This window comes from Anomaloglossus baeobatrachus, chromosome 2 (assembly GCF_048569485.1).
Source record: "Anomaloglossus baeobatrachus isolate aAnoBae1 chromosome 2, aAnoBae1.hap1, whole genome shotgun sequence".
Lineage (NCBI taxonomy): Eukaryota > Metazoa > Chordata > Amphibia > Anura > Aromobatidae > Anomaloglossus > Anomaloglossus baeobatrachus.
In genome coordinates, this window is record NC_134354.1 from 565,994,670 (window position 1) to 566,017,047 (window position 22,378).

Here is a 22,378-nt window from a genome sequence, read left to right on the forward strand (position 1 = left end):
CTGTGTGCTGACTGGAGGAAGGGGGAGAAAAACTGTCACAGAAGCTCTCCTCCCACCATTTTTTACTACCGACAGCAGGGGGACACACTGACTTCTTCTTGGCGCTCTTTTAGCGCTAAGCCCCGCCCTCCCCCCGTGGGCCGCGATAAGCCCTCCCCCTTCCCCCCTAGGAAAGCGTGCGAAGTTCTCCACAGAGCGGACTTACTCCTTCCTGAGGACGCAGGGCCATCGACTGATTCTGGTGAGGTACACTGAAGCAAATACAATCCTTGCTTCCCACTGCTTCACTTGTAGCTCTGCATATCGTTGCTCCCCCTCCTGGCATACTCCTGTTAGGAACATGCAGAATTCTAAGGGTACTAAGAGTGCTAAGGTTCACATAGTCTATTATTCAGCCTGCACTGCCTGCCACGCTGAGCTACCACGTAAACACACCTCTTCTCTCTGTGAGTCCTGTGCCCCTATAGCCCCCTAAGACTCCCCCGCCACCACCGCCGCAACCGTCAGCCTAGAGCCTAGGGCTCCCAGTCCACCGGAATGGGCACAGTTTCTGTCCCAATCCATGGAAAAACTGTCACAGAACCTGGTGCTGGCTATGCAATGTCATCCTCCACACCCTTCTGGGCCCCTGGATGGAACGCAGCCCGAGGATACCCCTATGGAGGGGCCTTCTGAGGTAATCCGGGCCCATGCTTCACCGGTTGCAGAGATCAGAAAAAGAGCACACGGCCGGGTGTCTCCAGCACTCTCTCATGGCCCCCATGGCTCTCCCTCGGGAGCACACAGGGCAGGCTCTCCCACACGCTCCACGACTTCTGAAGAGGCGGAGGAGGGAGAATGCTGTTTGTACCAGGATGATTCCTTGGTTTCACCCTCCCCTGATGATCAAACTGCAATAGACTCCCTTATAGCAGCAATCAACCAAACTCTACATGTGGAGGATCCCCAATCCACTACCACTGACCATGCGGTCTCCTTTAAGAGGGCAAGGAAACCCCAAAAGGTTTTCGCTCATCACCCAGAGTTTCAGGATATCCTCACAAAGCAAAGGGAGAAGCCTGACAGGCGCTTCGGTAACCGTAAACTCATGGAGTCCCGGTACCCTTTTGCCTCACCTGCCCCAAAGGGCTGGGCCGATCCGCCCTCTGTCGACCCCCCGGTCTCCCGCCTTGCCACAAAGATGCTCCTGTCTTTACCCGATGGTTCCTCCATCAAGGACCCGACAGACAGGTAGAGCACCTCGCCCACTCTGCCTTTTGAGGCCGCGGGTTCCTCCCTCTCGCCCTCCTTTGCCTCTGTGTGGGTCGCAAAGGCGATCTCAGTCTGGGCAGAATCCCTTAACACTTCGCTTGAGGAATCCCAGTTCCCTCATACCTTCACAGAGCTAACAGCTCAAATTGCCGCTGCGGCGGAGTACCTCATGCAGGCCTCCATTGACGCTGCTACCTGCGCAGCTTTTGCCGCCTCAAATACCATAGCCATCCGTAGAGCTCTCTGGCTCCGACAATGGCGAGCGGACTCTGCCTCCAAGAAGTCTCTCACGGCCTTCCCTTTTTTCCAGACCGATTGTTTGGCGAACGTCTGGACAAGCTCATTTCTGACGCCATGGGAGGAAAGATTACCTCCCTCCCCCAGCTGAAGTCCAGGACGACCTTCACCAGACGTCCACAGTCCTCGTTCCGCTCCTTTCGTAACTCATTTGGTTGGTCGACATCCCGCTCTGCCCCCGCCACTAGCCGCGGACTGCGCAGGGACCGACCTTCTTAGCTCTTCCCGAAACCCACTTCGTCATGGCAGCCTAGACCGAAACAGTCCGGGACTAGGGAGACTCGTCCACGACGTTTTCCCCCCTCATGACTCCTTCGGCGCCCCGGAAGACACACTCATTGTAGGAGGTCGACTGCGGCTCTTTCAACACATCTGGGCTGCCGCCTCAGACGACAAATGGGTGCGAGACCTTGTGTCTTCCGGTTACCTCATAGAATTTCGGACCCGACCCCCTAGTCGGTTCTTTCTCTCAAACCCCCCAAAGACTCAAACGACGCGAGGCTTTTTTCTCAGCAATCCACTCGCTCCAAACAGCAGGAGTGATAATACCTGCCCCCAGACGATGAGAAGTTCAGGGGTTTTTATTCCAACCTCTTTGTGGTCCCCAAAAAGGATGGGTCAGTTCGACCCATCCTGGACTTCAAACACCTGAACAAACGTGCACGTACGGAGATTCAGAATGGAGTCCCTAAGGTCCATTATTGCATCCATGGTCGAAGGGGAATTCCTCGCCTCCATAGATATCAAGGACGCGTACCTGCACACACCCATCGCCCCACATCACCAAAAGTTCCTCCGCTTCACAGTTCAGGACTCCCATTTTCAATTCGTAGCCCTATCCTTCGGCCTTGCCACCGTCCTTCACGCCAGGGGAGTAGTCGTTCTCCCTTACTTGGACGACCTCATCAAGGCCCCCTCCTTCCGCGACTGCTCAACCAGCGTACAGAAAACTGTGGACACCCTATCCTGCTTAGGGTGGCTACTGAATCTAGACAAATCATCCCCGGTCCCATCACGATCCATCACCTTCCTGGGCATGTCCCTGGACACCCGTCGGGGCTTGATCTATCTCCCTCAGGACAAGGCGATCGCTCTTCGACAAGCGGTACGCTGCCTTCTACGTCCTCCGTCTCGCTCCATTCGATTCAGCATGAAGGTGCTCGCCAGGATGGTGGCGGCTATGGAGGCAGTACCCTTTTCTCAACTGCACCTCCGCCCACTGCAGCTAGTCCTTCTAGCTGCCTGGGACAAGAGCCCCTTCTTCCTGGACAAACATCTTCACCTGACGCCTTCAGTCAGGTATGCACTCCGCTGGTGGCTTCGGTCCTCATCCCTATCGAAGGGGAGATCTTTTCTCCCAGTGAACTGGCTGGTCCTGACCACGCACGGACGCCAGCCTCCTAGGCTGGGGAGCAGTGTACCGGCACCACACTGCTCAAGGACGTTGGACGCCCCAGGAGTCTTCCCTACCCATAAACATCCTGGAAATCCGCGCGATCTTCCTCGCGCTCAGGGCATTCTGCCCTCTGCTAGCGGGTCGTCAGATTCGAGTCCAATCGGATAATGCGACAGCTGTAGCCTATATCAATCGGCAGGGGGGCACCTGCAGCAATGCAGCTTATCTCGAGGCCCACAAGACCCTCAGCTGGGCCGAATCGACGGGGTCAGTGATATCAGCGGTACACATACCGGGAGTAGAGAACTGGGCAGCAGACTTTCTAAGTCGCCAAGGCCTGGCCGCCGGAGAGTGGTCTCTCCACCCAGAAGTGTTCCTACACATCTGCACTCGCTGGGGTACACCAGACGGTGATCTAATGGCCTCAAGGTTGAACGCAAAGGTACCCGCGTTCATAGCTAGGTCACGCGACCCGCAGTCCATCGGCGCGGATGCTCTAGTCTGCTCCTGGCACCACTTCCACCTGCCTTACATATTTCCTCCTCTACCCCTGCTGCAGCGGGTAATCAGGAAGATCAAGGCAGAGGGAGTCCCGGTGATACTGATAGCATCGGACTGGCCCAGGTGCGCCTGGTACGCCGAATTAGTACAAATGCTCGCAGACGTACCGTGGCGCCTTCCAGACATCCCAGACTTACTGACCCAAGGGCCCATTTCCCATCAGAACTCCAGAGCCCTGAAGCGGACGGCATGGCCATTGAGACCTGGGTATTAACAAGAGCGGGATTCTCCTCCCCGGTTATCTCCACCATGACCAGCGCCCGAAAGCCTGCGTCATCCCGCATTTACCACCGTACGTGGAAAATCTTCCTTTCATAGTGCAGGGAAACTAACGTCCAGCCTATGCCTCTGGCCATCCCCAGAATTCTCGACTCTCTACAGTCTGGCTTGCAAGCGGGGTTGACTCTGTTCCCTTAAAGGGCAGGTCTCGGCGCTCTCAATCTTCTACCAATGCCGCCTGGCTCAAAAACCCCAAGTCAAGACCTTCCTCCAGGGCGTTTCCCATCTAGTTCCCCCGTACAAACGGCCCCTGGACCCATGGGACCTCAATCTCGTTCTGGACGGTCTCCAGATGTCCCCCTTTGAACCTCTCAAGGAATCCTCCCTTGCTCTTCTGTCCTGGAAGGTAACATTCTTGGTGGCAATTACGTCCATCAGACGGGTTTCGGAGCTGGCAGCACTCTCTTGCCGCGAGCCTTTTCTGATTTTTCACCAGGATAAGGTGGTTCTGCGCCCCCTTCCGGATTTTCTTCCAAAGGTTCCTACCCCGTTTCATTTGAACGAGGACATTGTTCTGCCTTCCTTTTGTCCACACCCAGTTCATAGGGTGGAAAGGTCTCTGCATTCGTTAGACCTCGTCAGAGCTCTCAGATATTACATATCCAGGACAGCCCCCTTTAGGAAAACTGACTCTTTGTTCGTCATTCCTGAGGGGCCTAAGAAGGGACAGGCAGCTTCAAAGGCAACTCTGGCTCGCTGGATTCGCTCTGCGATCCAGGAAGTCTACCGCTTGCAACTCAAGCCCATTCCTAGTGGGCTCTGGGCTCATTCCACGCGAGCAGTTGGCGCTTCGTGGGCCATTCGGCATCAGGCTTCAGTGGAACAGGTGTGTAAGGCTGCGACCTGGTCTAGCCTACATACTTTTTCAAAGCATTACAGAGTCCATACCCAGGTTTCAGCTGAGGCAAATCTGGGTAGGAAAATTCTGCAAACGGCAGTAGAGCACCTCTCTCAGTAGGCGCCCCAGACTGTCTGGGACTGGTTCCTCGTCCTTGGGTTGTGTTGTCTTTCTTTTATTTTTCCCACCCATGGACTGCTTTAGGACGTCCCATGGTCCTGTGTCCCCCAATGAGGCATCAGAGAAAAACAGATTTTTGTGTACTCACCGCAAAATCGTTTTCTCTTAGCCATCATTGGGGAACACAGCACCCACCCTGTTGCCCTGTTGGGCCTTGGTTCTCTCAGTACCTTATTTGGTTTTGGCTCTTTTTTTTTTGTCATGTTCCTCCTTTGAGATAAGTTCTTACTATTTTTTTCTCCTACTGCTTGTGTACTAAAACTGAGGTTGCCTGGCCCGGCCAGGGGGTGTATACTGCAGAGGAGGAGCTAATGTCTTTTGCATCTACTTAGTGTCCTCCTATGGATAGGCAGCATAACACCCATGGTCCTGTGTCCCCCGATGATGGCTAAGAGAAACCGATTTTACGGTGCGTACACAAAAATCCGTTGTTTTTTTTTTTTGAGCTATGATAATGCAAAAAACTTATTTTCGCTCACCGGTCTCGAAGATTGTTGCCCGGAGTCCTGGACGTGCTCACCACTTTGATATGTACAAAAAAAACGATCCTCCAGCACCAACCGTCTAAAAGCTTGTATTTATTTGAAAAAATCTAAAATGATTTAAAATAAAAAAAAATAATTTTTATTTTTTCAAATAAATACAAGCTTTTAGAAGGTTGGTGCTGGATGATCGTTTTTTTGTACATTTATTTTTGAGCGTTCCAGAAAGTGGAGCACCTTCTAATTGCTTATTGTCATGTGACTGGACAAACGCAGTATTTTTGTATTGGTGCATAGTCTGCACAAATGCCCTACACATAAGTAAATGTCCTTTATTTTTTTTCTCCAGAACCAACTTATCGCTGATCATGGTCACAATCCTTTGATGAAGAAGGTGTTTGACGTGTACCTCTGCTTTCTACAGAAAAATCAATCTGAGACTACCCTTAAAAATGTTTTCACTGCATTGAGGTCATTAATTTATAAGGTCAGTATGGCAGAACAGTAACCATTTTACATGTTGTCTTCAGGTTACAATCCTGCTTCATGGAGTAAATGTCACTGTGGAAATAGATCTGTGCTTGTAGTATGTTTCTAGAAGTTCTGCAATCTGCCATCAACGGTACCAGACGGGAACTAGATTAGTATTGAAATTAACAGAGTATACCCTCCGATTTATATTTTTACTCTCTTCTTTCACCTTTGGTCATATGAAATTCCTCATTACCCCTTCACGACCACGGGCAGTAATCTTACATCCTAGCGGTCATAGTGTTACTGCCCGCGGTCTGCTGCAAGCAGCTTGCAGCGATCGGCGCACATCTCAGCTGATTTTTACAGCTGAGATGTGTGCTTGCCAGGCACGAGCGGAATTGTTGTCCGTCAATATGTGACAGCACCATTATAATAGCGATCATGCTATAATGTTACTCACCGGCCGATACCGGAAGTCACGAGACATGATGTGATCACGTGACTTCATGTAGCTGTCATGGTAGCACAGAGTCATGTGATGACTCCTGTAGCTCACATGACTCACTTCCTGCTTCACACAGCTGAGAGCTGAGTGAGACAGATTAGCAGCATATTTGCTGTTCACAGCTATGTAGCTGTGATCAGCAGATATGGAAGAGCGATCAGACAGCTGATCAATATAGTCCCCTAGGGGACCTAGTAAAATTAAAAAAGCAAAAAAAAGATTTTAAAAAACAAAGTTCAAATCACTTTGCTTTCGCCCCATTGAAATTTAAACGGTTAAAAAAATATACACATATTTGGTATCGCCGCTTTCAGAAATGCCCGATCTATCAAAATATAAAATCAATTGATCTGATCAGTAAACGGCGTAGCGGCAAAAAAATTCCAAACGCCAAAATTACGTTTTTTGGTCGACACAAATTTTGTGCTAAATGCAATAGCAGGCGATCAAAACGTAGCATCTTCGCAAAAATAGTACCGTTAAAAATGTCAGCCTGAGACACAAAAAATAAGCCATCACTGCCATAGATTCCAAAAGATAAGAACTCTACGGATCACGGAGTATGGCGTCAAACATACACCACTTTTTTTCGGACAAACTTCTGATTTTTTTTTAACCCCCTTAGAGAAAGGTAAACCTATTCATGTCTACGAACTTGCACCGCCCTCAGGCATCACACCCACACATTAGTTTTACCATTTAGTGAACACAGTGAATAAAATATCTCAAAAACAACAGTGCTATTGCACTTTTTTTGCAATTTTTCTGCATTTGGAATTTTTTTGCCGTTTTCCAGTACACTATATGGTAAAACTTATACTTTCTTTTAAAAGTACAGATCGTTCCGGAAAAAAGGAGCCCTCACATGACCATATTGATTGAAAAATAAAAAAAATTACGTCTCTCGGAAGAATGGCAAAAAAAACCCCGGAAAACGAAAAATCAGCCGGTTGTGAAGGGTTAAATTTAATTTGAATTTAGTATTATCAGATTTTCTGGACTATTATATTGTAGGCAGAAGAAAATGTACACAATCAATCTTGGACTGACCCAAAGGGAATCCCCTGGTGGGCCCCTGTGTAGGAATAGGCCCTCAACCCTCCTATATGAGCAACAGTTGGCATAATACACTGTAATTCACTATATACAGACAAAGGCAGCATCTCACCACTAGACCTAGTCTATTATTATATAGAAGTATGGGAATATTTGTGAATGAGGGCAATGTCATCCTTGCGTGCAGCTGAACAGTGGGCCCCCAGAATCAGTAGTAATGGTGGGCCCCTGAGCAGGAATAGGCCCCCAACCCTCCTATATGAGCAACAGTTGGCATAATACACTGTAATTCACTGTATACAGGCAAAGTTAGCATCTCACCAATAGACCTAGTCTATTATTATGTGGAAGTATGGGAACATTTGTGAATGAGGGCAATGTCATACTGAACAGTGTGCCACAAGAATCAGTAGTAATGGTAGGCTATTGGCACCTCAGTCAGACACTGGATATATGTTTTTTATCTTAAATTTAATATGTATACATAAACTATGCAGCAACACACTGCAAGTAATGAATACATGAATTCCATTATTGCAATGGATGTTAAAAAAAATGCAAGATACTTGGTTTAAGGGAACCTGTGATTAGATTTATGCTGCCTGAACCACGGGCAACATTAATATGAGCCTGCCTGCACGGCTGCAACCAGGGGTGTTTACTCCAGAACACTCAGCATTTCAGAAAAAAACATCCATCTGGGGAATATAGGTAGGGACCTGAGTATTCTGATGATGGTCCTGACCGTGTCCTCCCTGACCTGCTACAGTGGATTGATAGAACTTGCCCATGTGTCTCCATAGGGAGAGACTTGTCAATCATCTGGAGTGATGTTGGCTTTTCCAATTGTTTTCTCTGAAATGCCGCAGCAATCTCACAGCCTTGGCTGATTCATGTTGTCCATGGTTTGGTCAGCTGAATCTAGTAATAGTTTCCCTTTAATATTTTTGATTAAAAGAATACTGTGTAAGCATCCAACAGCGATACGATGACCTAACAGCCTCCAGACTCGCCTCTATATTCCTAGCCACAAATGATCTGGTGAAGAAATAGGCTTTGTTCTGGCATTGTCCAATGTTATCTGCATATTTATGATGTTCACTATTATAAATGTTGCTTTTCGTCCTCTCAGTTTCCATCAACGTTTTATGAAGGAAGAGCCGATATGTGTGCGGCCTTGTGTTACGAAATCCTTAAATGCTGTAATTCCAAGCTAAGCTCCATCCGAACGGATTCCTCTCAGCTCCTGTATTTCTTAATGAGAAATAACTTCGACTACACTGGAAAGAAATCTTTTGTCAGAACTCATCTGCAGGTGAATAAAGTGTGACTTGTATGTGCTTTGTCCACATGCTCTCACCCATCAATGGAGGCTAAAAAACAGAAATATGAAACATTTATTTCTTTGTAAAATTAGGCATCTCTCCCGTATAGTGTAGTTGATGTTGATGAACTTCCTAGGCTTACTTGGTAATTTCTAATTTTAGTTTTTATTTATTGACACCATATCATAATTTTATTCTTGTACTTCCATAAGAATGCTCTTAAGAAACCCACGACAACTTCAAGGTTGTCTGCAGCATTTATTGACTTCTCTGTATAATTAAGAGTCAAGAAAGGATGGACCAGGTGGCTTAATATACGTTATTGAAGCCTTCTCCTGGCGCATCACAGTTCATTGTGTTGTTGTGTTCAGTCCTTCTTACATGGTCACGTGTGTCATATTTAATAAGTTCCCGTCTTCTGCGAGTTTTGTGATGCAGATAGTGTATATTGGTATTTACTTATCACGTCCTCCCAAACTTATTGAAAATGTCAGCTTTTTAAATCTATTCATATTAATATGTCTGCAAATTACAGGTGATCATATCTGTAAGCCAGTTAATAGCAGATGTGGTCGGGATAGGAGGCACAAGATTCCAGCAGTCCCTCTCAATAATCAACAACTGTGCAAACAGTGACCGCCTCATTAAGGTGAGTGAATCGGGGAGAAGTAAAAAAAAAATGTAATGAATGTGTTCTAATGGTTCATAATGTGACGATGAAGTTATGCCACTGATATGAAAATACAATGTCATTAAGCGTAATACTGATAGAGGGAGCTCAAGGTTTAATGTATTGCATATTATTTTTCTTGTATTTTATTTTCAAGTTCTTAATCTAAAATGATTGCAATTACACATGTTTTGTTAGTCATGTTTATTTCCATTTCACCAACCCTCTTACACCTCTCAACTGGAATTTTAGACCACTCTTCCTTTGTAAACTTCTCCAGATCTCTCCTGCATGAAAGGTGTAGTCTCCCAACAACTCTCTCTCGCACTCTCTCTCCCTTTCTTTCTCTCATTCCCTCTTTCTTCCTCTTTCCTGCACGCTCTCTTCTTTCTTTTTCTCTCCTCTCTTCCCTCTTTTTCTTTCTCTTTTTATCTTTCTTCTTTCTTGTCTTTCTCTTTGTCCCCTCTCTAAGAGGTCTGTAATTTTTTTCATAGGTACACTTCTTCTGCGACAGACAGAATCCCAATGAAATAAATATTTGATACAATTGAAAAGCAGAACTTTTATATTTTGCACAGCAACCTTTGTTTGCAATTACAGAGGTCAGACGTTTCCTGTAGTTCTTGACCAAGTTTGCACAGGGATTTTGGCCCACTCCTCCATACAGATCTTTCAGGTTTCAGGGCTGTAACTAGACGACATGGAGTTTCAGCTCCCTCCAAAGATTTTCTATTTGGTTCAGGTCTGGAGACTGGTTAGGCCACTCAAAGACCTTAACATGCTTCTTACACAGCCACCCTTCAGTTGCCCTGGCTGTGTGGGTTTCAGGTCATTGCCATGCTGGAAAACCCAGTCACAAAGCATCTTCAATGCTTTTACTGAGGAAAGGAGGTTGTTGGCCAAAATCTCTGGCTACATGACCCCATCCATCCTCCTTTCAATATGATGGAGTCATTCTGTCCCCTTTGCCGAAAAGCAGCCCCGAAGAATGATGTTTCCACCCCCATGCTTCAGACTTGGGATGGTATTTTTGGGGTTATACTCATCCTTCTTCCTCCAAACACGGCGAGTTCTATTTTGGTCTCATTTGATGACATGACCTTCTCCCATGCCTCTTCTGGATCTTACAGATGGTCATCGGCGAACTTCAGAGAGGCCTGGACATGTGCTGGTGTGAACCAGGGGACCTTCTGTGCCCTGCAGGATTTTAATCTATGACTGCGTAGTGTGTTACTAATAGTAATCTTAGACTGTGGTCCCAGCTCTCTTCAGGTCATTGACCAGGTCCTTCCATGTAGTTCTGTGCTGTTTCCTGACCTTTCTTACAATCATCTGTACCTCATGAGGCGATATCTTGCATGGAGCCTCAGACCGAGTAAAATTGACAGTCATCTTGTGTTTGTTCCATTTTCTGATAATTGCACCAACAGTTGTTGCATTTTCATCAAACTGCTTGCCTAGTGTCCTGTAGCTCATCCGCACCTTCAGCAGGTCTATAATTTTGTCCGTGTCCTTAGAAAACTTTGTGCCAGTTAATTTGGGGACATAAAATTGTCCAACATGCCTTGGTATTATGAAGCATTAAGATTTTCTTTGTCGCTCTATTGCAGGGGTGGGGAACCTTTTTACTGCCGGGGGCCATTTGGAATTTCCTACTAACCTTTGGGGGCCGCACAACATTATCAACCTGAAAAATAACCCTGCTATATTTGGTCAAACGATTAACTCACCCCTATTGTGGTGGCCGGAGCTGCTTCTCTTTGGTGCGATTGTAATGTTCGGTGATATTGATCATCTTGTTTCTCACAGCTGCTTTTCCAGGTTTGTCTCTGTCTGGAGATGCTGAGGGCATACACATCACAGGAGGGGCCAGGGCGCATAAATTACAGGAGACACTGGGAGTACACATCACAGGAGGGGCTGGGGCATATACATCACAGGAGGGGCTGGGGCATATACATCACAGGAGGGGCTGGGGCATATACATCACAGGAGGGGCTGGGGCATATACATCACAGGAGGGGCTGAGGCATATACATCACAGAAGGGGCTGGGGCATATACATCACAGGAGGGGCTGGGGCATATACATCACAGGAGGGGCTGGGGCATATACATCACAGGAGGAGCTGGGGCATATACATCACAGGAGGGGCTGGGGCATATACATCAGTAGGGGGCATGGACAGCCCTGGCGGTGGCACAGACATGACTGGGGACACGCACAGCACTGGGTGGCAGCACGCACTGCACTGGGTGGCAGCACGCACTGCACTGGGTGGCAGCACGCACTGCACTGGGTGGCAGCACGGACTGCACTGGGTGGCAGCATTAGGGAGACAGACAGGTCTGGGGGAACATAGACATCAATAGGAGAGCACGGACTGGGGAGCATAGAAAGCAGTGGGAGGGTACAGACAGCAGTAGCGAGTTAAGAGCACTGAGGGGTGGCACACAGCACTGGGGAGCATGGACAGCATAAGGGGGACACAGGCAGCACTCACCGTGGCATGGACAGCACTGGTGGCAGCATGGACAGCATTAGGTGGTGCGGACAGCACTGGTGGGGGGGCATAGACATCACCCAGGGGGTACAGACAGCACTAGGGGGGGCACGGACAGCAGTGAGGGGTTACACCGCGCTGAGGGGGTACACAGCACTGGGGTGTACACAGCATTAGGGGGTACACACAGCACTAGGGGGTACACACAGCACCTGGGGGTACACAGCACTGGGGGGTACACACTGTACTAGGAGGTACACAGCATGAGGGGGTACACACAGCACGAGGGGGTACACAGCACGAGGGGGTACACAGCACGAGGGGGTACACACAGCATTAAGGGGTACACAGCATTAGGGGGTACACACAGCATTAAGGGGTACACACAGCATTAAGGGGTACTCACTGTACTAGGGGGTACTCGCTGCACTAGGTGGTACACACTGCACTAGGGGGCACATAGCACGAGGGGGTACACACAGCACTGGGGTGTACACAGCACTAGTGGGTACACACAGCACTAGGGGGTACACACAGCACTAGGGGGTACACACAGCACCTGGGGGTACACAGCACTGGGGGGTACACACTGTACTAGGAGGTACACAGCATGAGGGGGTACACACAGCACGAGGGGGTACACACAGCACGAGGGGGTACACACAGCACGAGGGGGTACACAGCACGAGGGGGTACACAGCATGAGGGGGTACACAGCATGAGGGAGTACACAGCATGAGGGGGTACACACAGCATTAAGGGGTACACACAGCATTAGGGGGTACACACAGCATTAGGGGGTACTCACTGTACTAGGGGGTACACACTGTACTAGGGGGTACACACTGCACTAGGGGGTACATACAGCACAAGGGGGTACACACAGCATTGGGGGTACATACAGCACGAGGGGGTACACACAGCATTGGGGGGTACACACAGTACGAGGGTGTACACAGCACTGAGCGGGGGGGGGGGGGGGCAGCGATGGGTTGAGTACTCGCAGTGAGGGGGAGGGAGAGTCACACACACACACACAGCACAGTTTCGGGAGGCTGGTAAACCTGCTGCAGCTCTTCTGTGTGACTTTATCGCAGCTTGCTGCTTACCCGCCCACCAGAGCACACAGGCCGGGGATAAGCCTAGAATGTATGGGCTGCAGTCAGGTCCTGGAAGTCAGGATCTGGAGAGAGCCCGTACATTCTAGCATCTACCCACAGGGCATCAGGCTGTGGGATTTAAAGGGCCGGCAGCCGGGAAAGCGCGGCTGCCACCAAAGCACAATGGTCCCCGGGAATGTGCCCGGGGGCCGCATAAAAAGTCGTCACGGGCCGTATACGGCCCGCGGGCCGGAGGTTCCCCACCCCTGCTCTATTGGGAGACCCAGACAATTGGGTGTATAGGCTATGCCTCCGGAGGCCGCACAAAGTATTACACTCAAAAGTGTTAAGCCCCTCCCCTTCTGCCTATACACCCCCCGTGCTCCCACGGGCTCCTCAGTTTTTTGCTTTGTGCGAAGGAGGTCAGACACGCACAGCACAGCTCCACAGATTAGTCAGCAGCAGCTGCTGACTATGTCGGTTGGAAGAAAAGTGGGCCCATATAGGGCCCCCAGCATGCTCCCTTCTCACCCCACTCTTGTCGGCGGTGTTGTTAAGGTTGAGGTATCCATTGCGGGTACAGAGGCTGGAGCCCACATGCTGCTTTCCTTCCCCATCCCCCTCAGGGCTCTGGGTGAAGTGGGATCCTATCGGTCTCCAGGCACTGAGACCGTGCTTCATCCACAACTCCTGGGAGACTGCTGGATAGGAGCCGGGTACCGTTCAGGGACATGGCCCTGCTACGTGAAGGTACTCTGTATCCCTGTGGGGACCGCGCACGGCAACACCTCAGCTTTGCTGGGTGTGCTAGTGCACCGGGGACCGCGGCGCTGACCGGGTTAAACTGTGCCATTACACACTCAGCGTCGCTGAGTGTGTTTATATGTAGGGGCTACCGCGCTAACCGCCGCTGCCATGGGAAACTGCGGCGCGGCTGGGACTTGTAGTTCGCCGGGGACTTCGGCGTCGGCCGCGCTTTTACGCCGGCCACGCTTATACTCGAGTCCCCGGCTTGCTTGCGGCCTAGTTTCCCTTTCTCCCGCCCTCAGCCCTGACAGGCAGGGGAAGGGCGGGACGCTGCACGGTACGAGCAGCACTGAGGGCTGGAGTATGATTTCCATACTCCACCCCCCTCACTGTGCACAGTGTGAGCACCTCGGCCACGACCACGGCTCCCTCCTCTCGTCAGGACGCCGCAGCCATTTCCTGTCAGCTCCTACGACGCTGCAGAGAGGGACAAACCCTGGGAGACCCAGACACGGTCTCTGGTGGCCTCATAACCGCTTTAGGCGGATGGTAAGCAGCACCTGTGGTGCTAGCCCCATGGTGCTGTAGTGTATTGATACATTATTTGTTTATAGTATATATTTTACACTGTATGAGCACAGTTCATTCTGGCTATATACCCTATTGTGTTACTCAGGGTGCCCACAAAAGGCAGGGGTGCCAAATCACAGGCTTATTATGCTGCCTGCGTCGCTTGTACGACCCAGCTGCCGGCAGGTTCCATTGACCCTCATTGTGTGCATTGTTTGGCCCCTGTGACACTTCTTCAGCCAGGGCCCCTGCTAAGAGGGGCCCAGGGGGAGCCACCTGTTGACACTGTCCTAGTGACGGGGACGGAGTTTGCAAAACTCTCTGAGACTATGGCTAAGATACTAGAAGCCTTGCAGTCCAGGCCGGTATCTCAGCAAAGGGACTCTGTTGAATCATTGTTCCCTGGCCCCCCTCAGTTGGACCAACAATGTCCTCCCGGGGTATCTCATACATCCCAGGCTGAGGGTTCTGACTTAGACCCCAGCCCCAGACCGACTAAGTGGGCTCGCTTAGAATTTCCCTCGACATCATATTGTTCAGGGTCTCAGCGGGGGGAATCTCTGGTTGATGATGCGGAGACAGCTGATCAGGATTCTGATCCTGAGGGCGCTCTCAATCTTAATACTCCAGACGGGGACGCCATAGTGAACGTTCTTATTGCGTCCATCGATCAAATGCTGGATATTTCTCCCTCAGCTCCTCCGGCGGAGGAGTCAGCTTCTCAGACACCGAGTATGTTTCTAGACCAATCTGATTTCAGAGAGGCACTCCAGAATCATCATGCTTGTCCAGATAGCGTTTTTCTAAGCGCCTTAAGGATACACGTTATCCTTTTTCCCCTGACGTGGTTAAAGGTTGGTCTCAGTGTCCCATAGTGGATCCTCCAATCTCCAGACTGGCGAAAAGATCCATACTTGCAGTGGAAGAGGGGGCCTCGCTCAAAGATGCCACTGACAGGCAGATGGAGCTCTGGTTGAAATCCATCTATGAAGCTATCGGAGCTTCTTTTGCCCCAGCATTCGCAGCCGTATGGGCGCTACAAGCTATCTCAGCAGGTCAAGCGCAAATTGAAGCAGCCACATGCACGGCCGCGCCACAAGTGGCATCCATTACCACACAGACCTCGGCAATTGCGTCTTACGCTATTATTGCTGTCCTGGACTCTGCGAGCCGTACGGCGGTCGCGGCCGCCAATTCGGTGGTACTCCGCAGGGCTTTGTGGCTACGGGAATGGAAGGCAGATTCTGCTTCCAAAAAAGCGCTTAACCAGTTTGCCAATTTCTGGCGACAAGCTGTTTGGCGAGCGTCTGGATGAAATCATCAAACAATCCAAGGGAAAGGATACATCCTTACCCCAGCCCAAACAGAACATACCTCAACAGAGGAGAGGGCAGTCGAGGTTTCGGTCCTTTCAGGGCGCGGGCAGGTCCCAATTCTCCTCGTCCAAAAGGTCTCAGAAAGAACAAAGGAACTCTGATGCATGGCGGTCTAAGTCACGTCCTTAAAAGGCCACCGGAGGCGCCGCTAACAAAGCGGCTTCCTCATGACTTTTGACCTCCTCTAGTAGCATCCTCGGTCGGTGGCAGGCTCTCCCGCTTTTGCGACACCTGGCTGCCACAAATAAAAGACCGCTGGGTGAGAGACATTCTGTCTCACGGTTACAAGATAGAGTTCACCTCTCGTCCCCCGACTCGATTCTTCAGGTCATCCCCGCCGAGGCTCTTCTGCAGGCGCTGCGCACTCTGAAGGCAGAAGGAGTGGTGATCCCGGTTCCTCTTCAGTAACTGAGCCACGGTTTTTACTCCAACTTGTTTGTGGTCCCAAAGGAGGACGGGTCTTTCCGCCCGGTCCTGGACCTGAAACTGCTCAACAAACATGTAAAAACCAGACGGTTCAGGATGGAATCCCTCCGCTCCGTCATCGCCTCAATGTCCCAAAGAGATTTCCTTGCATCGATCGATATCAAAGATGCTTATCTCCACGTACCGATTGCTCCAGAGCACCAGCGCTTCTTGCGCTTCGCCATAGGAAACGAACACCTGCAATTCGTGGCACTGCCGTTCAGCCTGGCAACAGTCCCACGGGTTTTTACCAAGGTTATGGCTACTGTAGTAGCGCTCCTACACTCGCAGGGTCGCTCGGTGATCCAGTACTTGGATGCTGATCAAGGCACCCTCTCAAGAGGCATGCCAACGCAGCCTCGACGCTTCCCTGGAGACTCTCCAGGGTTTCGGGTGGATCATCAATTTTCCAAAGTCAAATCTGACACCGGCCCACTCGCTGACATATCTTGGCATGGAGTTTCATACCCTCTCAGCGATAGTGAAGCTTCCGCTGTTCAAGCAGTAGTCACTACAGAAAGGGGTACAATCTCTCCTTCAAGGCCAGTCACACCCCTTGAGGCGCCTCATGCACTTCCTGGGGAAGATGGTGGCAGCAATGGAGGCAGTCCCCTTCGCGCAGTTTCACCTGCGTCCCCTTCGATGGGACATCCTACGCAAATGGGACAGGAAGACGACGTCCCTCGACAGGACCGTCTCCCTCTCTCAGGCGACCAGAGCTTCCCTTCGGTGGTGGCTTCTTCCCACTTCATTATCGAAGGGGAAATCCTTCCTTCCCCCATCCTGGGAAGTAGTCACGACGGACGCGAGTCTGTCAGGGTGGGGAGCGGTTTTTTCTCCACCACAGGGCTCAGGGTACGTGAACCCAGCAAGAGTCCTCGCTTCAGATCAATGTTCTGGAAATACGGGCAGTGTATCTTGCCCAGAAAGCGTTCCAGCAGTGGCTGGAGGGCAAGCAGATCCGAATTCAGTCGGACAATTCCACAGCGGTGGCATACATCAACCACCAAGGCGGCACACGCAGCCGGCAAGCCTTCCAGGAAGTCCGGCGGATTTTGATGTGGGTGGAAGCCACGGCATCCACCATATCCGCAGTTCACATCCCAGGCGTGGAAAATTGGGAAGCAGATTATCTCAGTTGCCAGGGCATGGACGCAGGGGAATGGTCCCTTCACCCGGACGTGTTTCAGGAGATCTGTTGCTGCTGGGGGGTGCCGGACGTCGACCTCATGGCGTCCCGGCACAACAACAAGCTACCAATGTTCATGGCACGGTCTCAAGATCCCAGAGCTCTGGCGGCAGACGCCTTAGTTCAGGATTGGTCGCAGTTTCAGCTCCCTTATGTGTTTCCTCTGCTGGCACTGTTGCCCAGAGTGTTACGCAAGATCAGGATCGACTGCCGCCGCGCCATCCTCGTCGCTCCAGACTGGCCAAGGAGGTCGTGGTACCCGGATCTGTGGCATCTCACGGTTGGCCAACCGTGGACACTACCAGACCGAACAGACTTGCTATCTCGAGGGCCGTTTTTTCCATCTGAATTCTGCGGCCCTCAACCTGACTGCGTGGCCATTGAGTCCTGGACCCTAGCGTCTTCAGGGTTATCTCAAGACGTCATTGCCACTATGAGACAGGCTAGGAAACCAACGTCCGCCAAGATCTTTCACAGGACGTGAAAAAATTTTTCTATCATGGTGCTCTGTTCGGGGTTTTTTCTCCCTGGCCATTTGCATTACCTACTTTTCTGTCCTTCCTTCAATCTGGACTGGAAAAGGGTTTGTCGCTCGGCTCCCTTAAGGGACAAGTCTCAGCGCCCTCTGTGTTTTTCCAGAAGCGCCTAGCCAGACTTCCACAGGTACGCACGTTCCTGCAGGGGGTTTGTCACATCGTTCCACCTTACAAGCGGCCGTTAGAACCCTGGGATCTAAACAGGGTTCTGATGGTTCTTCAGAGACCACCATTCGAGCCAATGAGAGATATTTCCCTCTCACGACTTTCGCAGAAAGTGGTTTTTCTTGTAGCAGTCACTTCTCTTCGGAGAGTGTCTGAGCTAGCAGCATTGTCGTGCAAAGCCCCTTTCCTGGTGTTCACCAGGACAAGGTGGTTCTACGTCCGGTTCCGGATTTTCTCCCTAAGGTGGTATCCTCCTTTCATCTCAATCAGGATATTTCCTCACCTTCTTTTTATCCTCATCCAGTTCACCAATGTGAAAAGGATTTGCACTTGTTAGATCTGGTGAGAGCACTCAGACTCTACATTTCTCGTACGGCGCCCCTGCGCCGCTCGGATGCACTCTTTGTCCTTGTCGCTGGCCAGCGTAAAGGGTCACAGGCTTCCAAATCAACCCTGGCTCGGTGGATCAAGGAGCCAATTATCGAAGCTTACCGTTCGGCTGGGCTTCCGGTTCCCTCAGGGCTGAAGGCCCATTCTACCAGAGCCGTGGGCGCGTCCTGGGCTTTGAGGCACCAGGCTACGGCTCAGCAGGTGTGTCAGGCGGCTACCTGGTCGAGCCTGCACACTTTCACGAAGCACTATCAGGTGCATACCTATGCTTCGGCGGATGCCAGCCTAGGTAGACGAGTCCTTCAGGCGGCGGTTGCCCACCTGTAGGAAAGGGCCGTTTTACGGCTCTCTTACGAGGTATTAATTTACCCACCCAGGGACTGCTTTTGGACGTCCCAATTGTCTGGGTCTCCCAATAGAGCGACAAAGAAGAAGGGAATTTTGTTTACTTACCGTAAATTCCTTTTCTTCTAGCTCTAATTGGGAGACCCAGCACCCGCCCTGTTTTTTTGTGTACACATGTTGTTCATGTTGAATGGTTTCAGTTCTCCGATATTCCTTCGGATTGAAGTTACTTTAAACCAGTTTATAATTCTTTTTCCTCCTTCTTGCTTTTGCACCAAAACTGAGGAGCCCGTGGGAGCACGGGGGGTGTATAGGCAGAAGGGGAGGGGCTTAACACTTTTGAGTGTAATACTTTGTGCGGCCTCCGGAGGCATAGCCTATACACCCAATTGTCTGGGTCTCCCAATTAGAGCTAGAAGAAAAGGAATTTACGGTAAGTAAACAAAATTCCCTTCTTCCTTCACTAGAATAAAGTGCCTAGGCCAATTCCTGGAATATAATCCCATATCATTATGTAAGGTTTACATGCAGCTGCTCGGCCACTTCCCGAAGCATTGTTCTGATGTTGACCCCAGAGGAGGTTTGGAACCCAGCGGCTGAGTCAGTAGAGTTGGTGGCTCTTATGCATAATGCGCCTCAGCATTTGGTGACTCCACTCTGTACCATTACGTGCTGACCCACTTTGTGGCTGAGTTTCTGTGGTTCCTAAATACATCCAATTTAATAACATCCCTAGCAGATGATTGTGGATTATTTAGGAGGCAAGAAATTTCACAAACTGATTTGTTACAATGTAGTGATTCTTTTTCATCAGCAGACTCAAACTTGGTAAGCTCTTTACAGTCACCCATTCTTTCACAAATGTTGGCATAGGCAGTCTGCATGGCTGTATATCTGTGGCAATGGAACTAAATGATAAACCTATTTTCAGTGAGGAGTGTCTCTATACTTTAATCATTATCCTGTATGTCATCTGTAAACGTTTATCACCAATGATTCTACTTTTCTGGCATATTTGCATAACATTTATATGAAGCCTGTTTCATTCCATCTTCTATCTCATACCAGAATTATTGTAGTTTTGATTACACAAAATATGGAGCAAGAGATGATCAATAAACCGTACGCAGCTCAAAATAACTAAAACTGCAGATTCAAGAAAAGAAATATTCATTACTCTACTTTAATAGGAAAACATTTTTTGTACAAGAAAATTTAAAAGTAAAAAAAACCCCTCCAAAACCATGTTTATCATCAAAAGTGCACCAACCTTTAGAATGAATGTCATTTTGTTTTTTCTATTTTTACTAAAAGTATTTTATTGTTTTACATCAAATATACATTTCAACTAAAAATAAACATTTCTGTATCCTTTACCGTTTCAAGATTTTATATTCTTTCTACTGTGTTGTACGACAAACTCTACTGGAAGCTCCTTGCCCCCCGCCCAACGTCGTGCATTAGTTTCCCTCTCACTTCTATAGTCGGCATTACCCTGCTAACGTCACACATTCTTCATCTCTTACATTTTGTTAGGGTCCGGAGAGTATTTACATTTATATTGGCATCTTTGACTTTTAGTTTTTTCAGGAAAATTCAGCCCACATTCCTCTTCTCTTTATTAAATTCTGATATATTCTTGGCTGTTACCAGATATGGTGCAAAGTATTTTCTGTTATATATTTTGTTATATTATGTAATCATACACATGTATTGTCTTCTTCAGCATACAACATTTTCATCTGATGTCAAAGATCTGACCAAAAGAATCCGCACAGTACTGATGGCCACAGCCCAGATGAAGGAGCATGAGAATGATCCGGAAATGCTTGTTGACCTGCAGTACAGTCTGGCCAAGTCCTACGCTAGCACCCCAGAGCTGAGGAAAACGTGGCTTGACAGCATGGCCAGGATTCATGTTAAACATGGAGACTTGTCTGAGGTAAGGTGTTTTGTTTTTTTTTTGAGACTGCAGCTATCTTTTTTGTTTCTTTTAATAGTCACATCTGCACAAATATATATAAATGTGGAAATTACAGTGCCTTGTGAAAGTATTCACCCCGTTGGCTTTTTAGCTATTTTCTTACATTACAACCTGTGTTTAATTATTTTTGTATTCTGATTTGTGTATGATGCATTAGCACTAAATAGTCTAAATTGGGGAAGCGAAGTGAGGAAAATATAGGCAAAAATTAATTTTCTCTATCGTTTCATTGGGGGACACAGGACCATGGGTTATGCTGCTGTCACTAGGAGGCTGACACTAAGTAAACATAAAAAAGTTAGCTCCTCCCTAGCAGCATACACCCCGAGCCGGAGGCGGGCTCAGATCAGTTTTTAGCTTAGTGTCGTAGGAGGCTGATGTGGGCCGTCTCGGCCCCCCTCAGCCATGTATGTTTTTGCGCTTTTTTATTTTATTTCGGCGCCGCTCATCGCTCTCATACCTGTCGTCTTCTTCTCTGCAGGTATTCGCTTCACTCATTCTCCGCAGCCCCGTGGGTACCGCTCCCCAGGGTCGCAGGGGCTTGAGACTTCGGGGCCCTCTCCCCCGCCCGTCCCCGTGGTACCACTCCCGGGGGTGCGCGTGTGGGCAGGTTGTTTTGTGGGCACCCCTGATTCGCCCTGAGGTATCACCCCAAAGGGCGTACAGGGGAATACAGCAGGGATGGAACCTCAGCAGCGTTTGTGATAGATGGGGCCCTGTCACGCTGCCTTCTCCTGATAGGGGGCTGTCTACCCCCATCATGATGCCTACTACCCTGCCTTCAGCACGCTCTCCCCCGGAGCCTTCCTGGACGAGCAGCGCTGTTCACAGGCAGGGCCAGGGAGCTCTGCCTGCACCGCATCCATCGCTGAGCCGGCGCCGCCGATTGCAGGTAGGATCCGACTTCCCTGCTCTTTCCCCCGGCCCCCTCCATAAATTTAGTCCCCGGCTTCGGCCTAGTCGCTCCTGCGTCCTAGCCACGCCCCCGCTGCATGCTATTGGCCGCCGGTCGTCTCCCTCTGTACCTCCCACTGCTCTGCCTCCTGGCAGATGGTGGGGGCTGTGAATCCTCCAGACTTTTCGCGCCGGAATCCTGCTCCTCCCTCCTCCAGCGTCCCCTCTCCATTTTAGCTGCCTCTGGTCCCCTGAGGCTGCAGCACGCCGGCGTTCTGAGTTTTCTGGCCAGCTCATTCCTGGACTCCACTTCTGGACTGGTGGGCAGCACGCAGGACCTGGGTAAGCTCTGCTCCTAAGGAGTAGCCCTCACTAGGTAGCATTCTCTGAGTTTAGGGACGAGTTAACCCTCTCCTGTCTCCTTCCTAGCAGCCACCAGGGAGAGTACCTGTGTGCACCATGCCTAAGGCTAAGCCCACCCAATCCAAGCAGGCCCCCTTTGCACTATTTTTTGCATGCTCCTCCTGCAGCTCCAAATTTTCCCAGGGTCAGGACGCCCCACTATGCTCCGTCTGTTCTACAGACGTGCAGCCTCCGCAGGACTCCGCGGCCGACGCTTCTGATACCGCAGACGCCACAGCGCCATATGCTGCAGGGCCCTGCGTCCCGCCCCCCCCCGACTGGCTAGCGTCCCTGTCCCAGTCCGTAGATTCCCTCTCTGAGGCTTCTCGGACCATCGCGCAAGCTCTACGCCTGCTGCCGACGCTCGCCCAGATTCCCGCAGACCCGGCGCAATTGCC

At 50.1% G+C, this 22,378-nt stretch overlaps 1 protein-coding gene across 4 annotated transcripts in view; it reads left to right on the forward strand.

The window, feature by feature from the left end:
- Positions 1–22,378, forward strand: part of DOCK9 (dedicator of cytokinesis 9) — a 426,004-nt gene that overhangs the window by 361,537 nt on the left and 42,089 nt on the right. For all 4 annotated transcript variants that reach the window (XM_075336721.1, XM_075336720.1, XM_075336718.1 and 1 more), the window contains 4 exons: positions 5,634–5,771; positions 8,452–8,634; positions 9,180–9,293; positions 20,427–20,642. In XM_075336721.1, the coding sequence (XP_075192836.1) occupies positions 5,634–5,771; positions 8,452–8,634; positions 9,180–9,293; positions 20,427–20,642 (651 nt within the window). The remainder of the gene's footprint in view (positions 1–5,633; positions 5,772–8,451; positions 8,635–9,179; positions 9,294–20,426; positions 20,643–22,378) is intronic.